Source organism: Cynoglossus semilaevis, chromosome 14 (assembly GCF_000523025.1).
Source record: "Cynoglossus semilaevis isolate Cse_v1.0 chromosome 14, Cse_v1.0, whole genome shotgun sequence".
Classification (NCBI taxonomy): Eukaryota; Metazoa; Chordata; class Actinopteri; order Pleuronectiformes; family Cynoglossidae; genus Cynoglossus; species Cynoglossus semilaevis.
This window is the reverse complement of record NC_024320.1, coordinates 25,511,715-25,521,260: the sequence shown is the minus strand read 5'-3', so window position 1 is coordinate 25,521,260 and position 9,546 is coordinate 25,511,715. Positions and strand designations below refer to the sequence as shown.

The 9,546-nt window shown below is 42.3% G+C and overlaps 1 protein-coding gene across 2 annotated transcripts in view; it reads right to left on the bottom strand.

Moving 5' to 3' along the window:
- Positions 1-9,546, bottom strand: part of zbtb7c (zinc finger and BTB domain containing 7C) — a 26,528-nt gene continuing 16,982 nt past the window's right edge. For both annotated transcript variants that reach the window (XM_008326084.3, XM_017038520.2), the window contains exons 2-4: positions 5,336-6,086; positions 3,356-4,029; positions 1-2,368 (exon numbers count right to left, since the gene is read on the bottom strand). In XM_008326084.3, the coding sequence (XP_008324306.1) occupies positions 1,765-2,368; positions 3,356-4,029; positions 5,336-6,061 (2,004 nt within the window). In that variant the 5' untranslated portion in view covers positions 6,062-6,086 and the 3' untranslated portion in view covers positions 1-1,764. The remainder of the gene's footprint in view (positions 2,369-3,355; positions 4,030-5,335; positions 6,087-9,546) is intronic.

Below are 9,546 nucleotides of genomic sequence, written 5' to 3'. Positions count from 1 at the left end.
AACATTTAGTGTCTTTATAAAACGATTTTGCAAAATATAGCCAAGGCTCATTCATTTAAATATGCATAAATAGCAAGAAAATACTTTTTTTTTCAATTCAAATAATTTTTGGGAACGTCTTTATACACAGATCAGGGATGAACATTATATGAAAAAGGGACCTGACACCTTCCTGAATTGTTGCAGACAAAACAAAACAAAAACAAAAACAAAAAAACAACCCACAAGCATACTGTAAAGCTAAAGCCGCAGTTTTGATTAATCAGAAATATACAATAAAACATTGAAACAAAGTTGAATTCAAGTCTATCAAATATCAAAGTACACATCTTTGGATGGAATCAGAGACTATTTTTTCTGACATCATCAGCAATGCAACCATAATTAACACCACAATGGCCAAAAGTTTGCCTGTATGTACAATAGTGCAGACAAAGAGCTTAAATTGGAACAAAGGCAGTGTGCGGAGAGAGATACACAATCAAAAGTCCAAGATTATCAGTTTGAAAAGATGTTTGAGAAAATGATCTCACAACCCAGTTTGAATCAAACATGCAGGACGGGAGGCAACAGCCGTTTCAACAGTTTCTTCTACAAATTAACCAAAAAAAAAAAAAAAAAGGATGATCGTCATTATCATGTAAAAATGTACAGAAGAGATTTAATGCCATGTGAAATATATCTTTCTGTTGCATGTTGTTTTTTCCTCTTTGTAATCTCTATTTTCTGTTCTAATTCAATCATCAAATTCAGAAGCAGAAATCAGAATTTCTGCTTTCACTTCAGAGTCGTAAGAAAAGTGGGAATTTTGAGAGTGAAGTCAGTATTCCCAAAAAACAGATTTTTTTTTTTAAGTAAATCATAGCTCGGACCTTTTTCTGAGATAAAAAATCCTGAAAAATTATCATATTTCTTCCAAAAATCAAAACCCCTGGTGGTTAAATCAAGGACTTATGAAAAAGAAAAATTTTAATTGTGGGATTTGAGAAATTTATAAAAAAAATAAAAATTGAGATTAGACTCAGAGTCTCACAGTTGCCTTAGGTTTCTGAGAAATCAGATTAAAGCTGTGTTAACAGAAAAACAAATTTGGACTCATAACAGTCATAACTGAGACATTCTCATTTAAAATGTTGGGAAACGTCTGAATTATGACTTTAAACTCAAATCGGTAAAAAGAAAAAAAGGAATAATACTTTGACAAAAAAATTAGAAAATGGTCTTTTCTGTCCAATGATCATCAATTCTGTGACAAAACAGAAAAAAAAAAATCTGACTTTCACTTGAGAATGCTGACTTGCATCTCTTCAATTCTGACAATCCCATGGCTCTAAATTTATTTTTTTGCATTTATTGTTTGTCAAAATAACAGTCTCACTTCTTGTTGCCTTCAGAGAGTGTGTAGAGAATGTAGTTTGTAGGTCAAAAAAAAAAAAAATCTCAGTGACCTCTCGGTGACTGCTCCTGATATGTCTCCCACACTGGCAGTGTCAGACCGTCAGCCTCTTGGTAAATGCTGCTAAAGTCACTGGAAACATCACGGTGCTGAAACCATTAGTTAGCCTGACATCTGTGAAATTATGTTTTTGTGTGTGTATGTAACCACCGCCACATCAGCAGGCTGCAAAAAAAAAAAAAAGAAAAAAAAAAGGTTCTCACTCGTTCACTTTTCCCCCCAAAAAAGGTGCGTTTAGCTTCACGGAGCAGAGCAGACACAGAGATCAGAGACCTTTTCTTCCTCCTCTCCCCTGCTCCCTTCAGTGTTCATTTGGCCGGCTCAGAGATGGGAGGAGCTCGCTCCAGTCTCATGGTCCAGGGCTCAGAGGTGGCAGCGTAAAATGGAGAGCGGGTAAGAACTTCATCTCCTGCCAGAGCGAAGGCAAACACTCCCCTCTGCCTCCCTTCTCCTGCTTGCTCCTCTTCCTTCCCCTCTGTTCGCCTTTCTTCCCTGCTCACTCCATCCACGCTCTTGAACCCCAAACCCCTGACGCCTAGGCCCAGCATCTCCCCTAGTCCATGGTTCTTGACTCCCTGGTATGCAGGGCTGAGCCCGTTCTCCTCAAACCTGTTGGCGGCTGCGGTCGGAGGACACAGGAAGTTGCTGTTGGGCGTGGATCTCCAGGCCGCCGGCTTCCGTCCTCGGCGGGGACGTGAGATTCTGCAGCTCTGCCTCTTGATGTGTCGATGCAGGTGGTCGGAGCGCGTGAAGCTCTTGTAGCAGTGCTCGCACTGGTACGGACGCACGCCCGTGTGAATCCGCAAGTGGTTCTTCAGGTCGTAGTTGTGGACAAACTTGGAATTGCAGTGGAGGCAGATGTAGGGACGCTCCCCTGTGTGTTTCCTCATGTGGATTTTCAGTTTGTCTTGTCTGGGAAACACACACAGTACACACAATAACTCACATATAATGGAGTGAAAAAAGTTGACTAGTTTTTGGCAAACGTTTTTATTTACATTTTAGCCTTATTTTATTTAGCTTTGGCTCATATTTATCTATCGTGGAGGATATATGGTTTTTTTTTTAAACGCATATGTTTTGTTTGATTTTAATAAACTTTTGCTTTTGAGTTTATACCATTTTTTTGTTTATTTTCAGATTTAAATGATAATGCTACCTTCCTATTTGTTATAATGCTAGCTAATGTTTTGTTTGATTTTAATAAACTTTTGCTTTTGAGTTTATAACATTTTTTTGTTTATTTTCAGATTTAAATGATAATGCTACCTTCCCATTTGTTATAATGCTAGCTTATCATTAGCTTATCATGGTAACTTCCTTGCTATTAGAATAACTTATTATGCTAATATGCTAGCTACTATCCTTTTTAACTTTTAATTCTACAATTAATTACACCTTTTTCTGGTAACTTTTTAATTTTTTTTTAGAAACCATAATGTTCCATTATAATAAAACATTATGTCTTGTAAACATTGGGTTGTATGTGACTTAAAGGCTCTTGGAAAAAATGCTAAAAGGTTAGCTTATGTTAAATGGTAGAAATATGTGCAAAACTGAGTAGCCTGGATACAGAAGAACACCTACTTATAATTCCAGTTAATTCCACTAAATTATAGTTTTGGTCCATTCTGTATCAGCACATCATTGAACTGGGATTTTTTAAAAATCTTTATAAAGAAACAAAAGTAGACAAAGAGTAGGCAGTTAAGAAATTTCAGAGGCTGTGTCGGGGGGGTTTCCACCGTCAGCCTTTTATTATTCAGCTCCGATAAAGACCTCACTGTAAAAACCTGAAGGTACTTTCTGTAGGTACTTCACTTTCTTACATAACACCGGGGCAGATTGTAAAACTGAAAGACTTGAATTAAATAAGTGGTAATTCACTGTTTCACCTACCTGGTAAATCGTACTTCACAGATAGTGCACATGTATGGTTTCTCTCCGGTGTGGGTCCTCATGTGCCGGGGCAGTTTCCCGGCTCCTTGAATGACTTTGTTGCAGATCGGACACTGCTGCGACGCCTTAGGCTTCATCTTCCTCTCCTCCTCCAGCTGCCAGGGGGGAAACAGCGCCCCCAGGTGTGACGCAGAGCTCAGCAAGCTCAGGTACGAGCGGAAGTCAGCCTCATCCTTAATCTGACCCAGAGTGTGACCCTCTAACGGCATTGCGCCAGAGTTCACGGCGCCGCCGAGGCCCGCGCTGACGAACTCCTTCAGGAAGTCGGTGTGGAGCAGACTCGGCGGAACTTCCTCTTTCATCTCCTCCTTTATGATCTCTCTCTTCACAGCTAAGTTGAGCGGTCTGGTGGATTCCAGCGGTGCAGAGGTGGAGAAGGCGTGGGGCAGCCTCGTTGGCAGCGCGGCGCCTCCATGTGGATGTTGATGGTTGTTAGGGTCCAGAAGCTGCTGAGAAAAGGCAGGAAACTCAGCGGCCCACATGGAGGGGTAGAATCCTGGGAGAAGAGAGGAGAAGTTCGCCCGTCGGTCCAACGGTGACGTACGGGGATAAAGGCCTTCCTGGAGCAGAGACTCGATGGAGAAGTCCTTCAGAGCTCGACTCTCCGCGCTTTCCTGGAGTAGAAAAAGTCACCAATATAAATGTATTCGACACAGAGTTCAGACTTTTCCTTGATGGTTTGTATTAAAGGAGAAAAAATACAGACACAGAAAACTTCCTAAAATGATAATTATTAATAATTATTTGGATTATTATTTGGGGCTGCACAGTGGAAAGAGGTTAGTGCTCTTGCCTTACAGAAAAAGATCACAAGTTTAACCCCCCAGTGCTAACTGATGCCACAGATTTCCCTCCATAGTCAAAAATATAAAGACTGAAAGTTCTTAGGTTTATTGTTTGAGCGTGAGTGTCGATTATCTCAATCTCTGACCCACTGACTGGTCAACTGACTCCTGGGATTGGCTCCAGTTCTCCTGAGCCGATCCCAGCGGCTATCTCCAGCTGTGAGATAAGAAATGGACCAAAAAACAATAAAAACGTGTTTTAGGTCCAAAAAGAGTTTTGCAGGTTTTGGGGAAAAACAGATGTCAGTTTCAACGTGCCAAAGACAATAATGATAATGTTGAGACCAAAGAGTTGAAGGACTGGAGGTGACACGGGGTCCTGCAAGTACGTGAAGGTTTCCACGCGTTTCTATCTGGATAATCCTAAGGTTCATTTTACCTGTTACTCTAAAACTGAGATTAACATGAAATGAAACGGCAGCAGGTCAGTGTGATACCAACCACTAGGGTCTCAGTGGGGTCCAGGTCAACTGAAAAGTGCTTCATAACGATTAACTTTCACGTGTTTTGACTTAGAACTCCTGTCGCAGTCAGAGGACAGCGACCAAACAGCTGATGAGGACACTGTTGAAAAACATCAAGCTTGTTTTAACCGGACCTCCAAAGAGTTCAGTTGTAAAGTACTGGACTTCTTCTTGGAGCTTGAAAGATGTTTCGTTCCTCAACTGAGGAACTTCATCAGTTTCAGAAACTGGAAAAACTCACTTCAAAGACCAGGACGAAAGCATACGCAGAGCTAAGACCAGGAGCAGATACACCATCGACCATCGAGTGAGGGCGACAGGTGACACCAGTGAGACTAATCACGGAGACTCAGGTGAGTGTGATGACACAGATTACCCGACAGAGCAGACACAGCAGGAACAGGAAACAGACAGACCTGACAGATGAGGGTCATCAGTTTCAGTTGATGAAGTTTCTCAGTTGAGAAACTGAAACGTCTTTCAAGCTCGAAGAAGAAGAAGTCCAGTTCCTCACAACTGAACTCTTTAGATAATACGACCTGGACGAATGAGAATCTTCGCAGACATTTTAACCTGACCAAACAGTACCAGTGTGAGGTGACGGGACTCACCTGTTTTCCTCTCATGTTGTTGTGAGACTGTGACTGAGGCGACCCTCTGTGGAGGTCGAACTGCTGCTGGTATGAAGAAGTGCTGGGAGGATGTAGGTCCTCCGTCCCTGACGGTGTCCGCTCCCCCCTGCTCTCCGACGACTGCAGTGACCTCTCGCTGATGTCGTCCTCCTCCTCCTCCTGCTCGTCTTTCCTCGACCCGGCTTCCTCCTCCTCATCTTCTTCCTCTTCTTCCTCCTCCTCGTCCTCCTCTGCGTCCTCTTCTTCTTCCTCTTCGTCCTCTTCCCCCTCCTCCCCCCTCCTTGCTCCTTCACCTTCGCCGCCACTGTCCATGATCTCCAAGCAAACGTTGATGATGCACGGGATCTCCAGCATCTGAGCGGCGTTCAGGATCTCTTTGACGTTGGACGCCGTCACGGTCAGAGTGGACGTGTAGGCAAACTCCAAAATGGCCGTCAGAGACTCGGGCGCCACAAAGTCAATCTCGTAAATGGCGGCGGTTTGGTGGTGATCTCCATCACCGGTGGCCACTGTGAAGAGCTTCTTGAAGTACTGGCTGCAGGCGGCCAGCACAGAGCGGTGGGTACGGTACTCCTGGTCCCGGACTATGAGGATCACGTCACAGAGCAGGCCGTCACGCCGCTGCTCGTTCAGGCTGCACAGGACGTCGCTGCTGTGATTGGGGAAGGGAATCCCGATCAGGTCGTCTTCTCTGTGGTGAACCATCCTCCTCTCTCCTCGTGTCTTGTATCTGAAAGAACAACGGTGACATCGATCAGCTAAATAATGATGATAATGATTTTTCACCAACTGTAATCTAACTTTTGAAAAACATTTCCACACGGACCGTCGTTAATCACTGGTACCCTTCAGACGGAGTGAGGTCATTTAATATTTTCTAAAAATAGGATTTAATAAAATTCTGTGGGTTTACAATAGTGTCTGAACAAATGATATAAAAAATATAATAATAGTAATAAAAATAACATAAACCTGCAAAAATATTTTTTATTTATTTTTATGAGGAAGAACCACTTCCTTCCATCCGGACACGACGACGGTCCAGTGACTGCAGGTCTGTCCAGATGGAAGGAAGAATTTCACCCTTTAAAACTGTAAAAAAAAAGAAAGTGTTTTTCATTTTACAAACAACCGTTGAAACAACCAAACAACCAGTGTTTTTCATTTTACAAACAACCGTTATAAAAACTGATGCTATACACAGATGCTTGAATGCAAATTAAAGACTGTGTTGAAAAAAAAAAAAATCCATTAAACAAACAAAAACTGCTTGGATAACACACAGGTGTACGTCGAAAAACGTGGAGCTATGGTAAAGTATTAACACTGTGACGCTAATGATGGTAAATGACAGACAAAGGTGTTAATATATTTAGGAGAGAACGCTGAAACTGTTAGCACTGAGTGACGGCGCTGCTTTATTGAAACCCACTCTTTCTGTGTTTCTTGGTGAGCCATCTGTGCAGCCGAGTGTTGACTACAGCGGGTCTCATTTTTCTGCAAACTTACACCGAGTAACATTTAATCTCACACGTGTTTTAACAGGAACGTGTCGCTACTGCGTGGAGCAGGGAAACCCAACATCTACAAAAAACAAAACGACAAAAAAACCAAAAAAAAGCTCTGAGTTCTGCTGCTGCACCGACGTTTTGCTGATGACGCTGTGATGTTTACCGTCCGTCCCTTTTGTCTGCCTCTGGCCGACACGAGCTCTGCTTTCTCACAGTGTGATTGGGATGTGGTGAGGGCAAACAAAAGAGGTCAGGCTGTAGGTGCTGTATCCTGTCAAAGTGCTTAGTCTGCAGCCTCCGCTCCCCTTCGCAGCGCGGGGACAGCAGATGTCGTCTCTACGTGCGAACAAATCTGCTCTCCTTCTGTCTTTGGAAATCTCCATCCCACGGCTGCCAGAGTTCCTACCTGTTGATTCACTCTGCTGTTGTTTACAGTCACGGTGATAAAAGTGCCTCTGGCACGGCGCTCATTCATTCACATCTATGAATAGAGCTTAAACTTAGCCGTCCACACTCGGCGGTCACTGGAGGCATGTGTAGATAAATACTTTGAAGCGGCCCCACTCACCACAGCTGCATTGTTGACTGCCTTTAAATGTTCCAGGGCTGAAGCCACATAAACTCTCTCCCCCTCTCTTTTCTCTCACTCACACTCTCCCTCCAACCCCCTCACACACACACACACACACACACCCAGCGTCTCACGTTTGTGTTTCCTGTACTGCAGCACATCACACCAGAGAAGGAAGAGGAGAAAAAAAAAAAAAAAAAAAAAAAAAAACAAGAAATCTTTCAGAAAATTCCTTAGTTCACCTGCAGGCATACAACTTGGGAAGCAACCTTACATGTAGTTTATTCTTGTCGATCTTGTTGCTAGGGAACTGTTGCCATGTTCATGCCATTGATACAGTGTGGACATAATTAAACTGTCTATAGAGACAGGCTGGGTGTATACAGTGGAGGATAAAGTTATTATGGAGGAAATGTGATTGCTTCAATGCAAAAAAAATTATATATATATATATAACCAATATGACCATCACCACTTCAGCAATGTTTACAGGGACAATTATATAAAAAAATCAAGGTCAAAAACCCAGTATAAACCAGTGGTTTCAGCATGGACCTAGAAATGATCTCCACTTGATTGATGTTTTACAAGAACTAAACCACAGCTGCAGCTTCAGTGACAAAATGAATGGACTTTTGTGTTAGAAAATGTTTGGGATTGAAGAATACGATTGAGAAGTTCAACAAGATCAAGACTGAACAGAACAACAGGTGCAGGTGTCGAGAAACTGAAGGTTTAAAAAAAAAAACTTCACAAGGGAAACTGGGAGGAGACGGAGCTACAGACCTTGAAATAACTAATAAGACGGTTAAAAAAAAAAAAAAACTCACTGAAGCACAAATGAAACTTGGTTTTGAAACACAACATCCTGGTGAAAGATTAAATGAACTGGACGTATGTCATGTGGGCAAAAGGCTGGGAAATCTGGCGTATGATTGGACCAGGACAGAGGTGAAACACAGGTGCAGGGATGGGACATAATGAGGACGCAGTGAATGTAAGGAGCAACGCAGAAAAAAGAAATATAGATAAACATATATTTAAATGATCTTTATCATTCGGTGATAAAAATATTTTTCATTTTACTTTTAAAAAAACTCAGCAGAACTACCCTTGGAGGCAGGTGACAGTTACTGACTGTTCGACACTAAACCTAGATTTAAGTCACGTAGAAAAGCTCTGCGTCAGAGGACACTGAAATGAACGGTCAAGGACACGTTAAAACACGTTAAAAAACTCTATGTTGATTTGTTAATTGAACCAACACAAACCAGTGGAGGTTTCAATTCAACCAAAAATGTTGCACTATTTAAATTCTGGTCTTATTTTGTACTTTAAAATATTGATGTGATTAAAACAGCTGTTTAAAAAATTCCTCACTTTTAGATCTTTGGTAAAACATTATCTCTGGTCCAGAGGTCCAGTCAAATCCCTTTACTTTTTTCATTCAAAGATAATCTGTCAATGTTTCTAGATCAGTGTTTCCCAAAATTCTTTCCAGGGATTTTAAAAGTCACAAACCTTCGCGACCCGACTCAATAGACATTATTCGTAAACTCCTGGGAAACATGATGCGAGACGACCCCAAAAAAAACCCCTCTTTCGACCCACCTGAGGGTCGCGACCCAGTCTTTGGGAAACAACGTTCTAGACGACCGGTCACTCAACGTTAATGACTAACGGCTGATTTACAGTGTGTCTGTTTGACACAGCGCACCCACTGACTCCCCGATGTATTACAGCTGAAACATAATGAACCACAGTGTTTTATATTACATTTTTCATACTGTTGCTACAACACAGGTAACAGACACCAGGTTAAATCTGATGGACCTGAAAAAAAAAAAAAAGAACAAGAACAATATCCTTTCTTATATGTGACATTCATGGAAGTATGAGCCGGACTCAGAGGTGAGACGATCTCCAGTCAAGGAGCAGAGGAGAGATGATACGGCCCTGAAAGTTCTCTAACAGGTTGCACAAACAGCAGCGGTGGGGCCCCTCCCTGACACCGCCTGCCAAGACAAACAATAGAGCACAACTTGGAACAACACTGAGTGGATAAGGGGAGGGGGGGGGGGGGGGGGCGGTTTTGAAAATACCCGGGA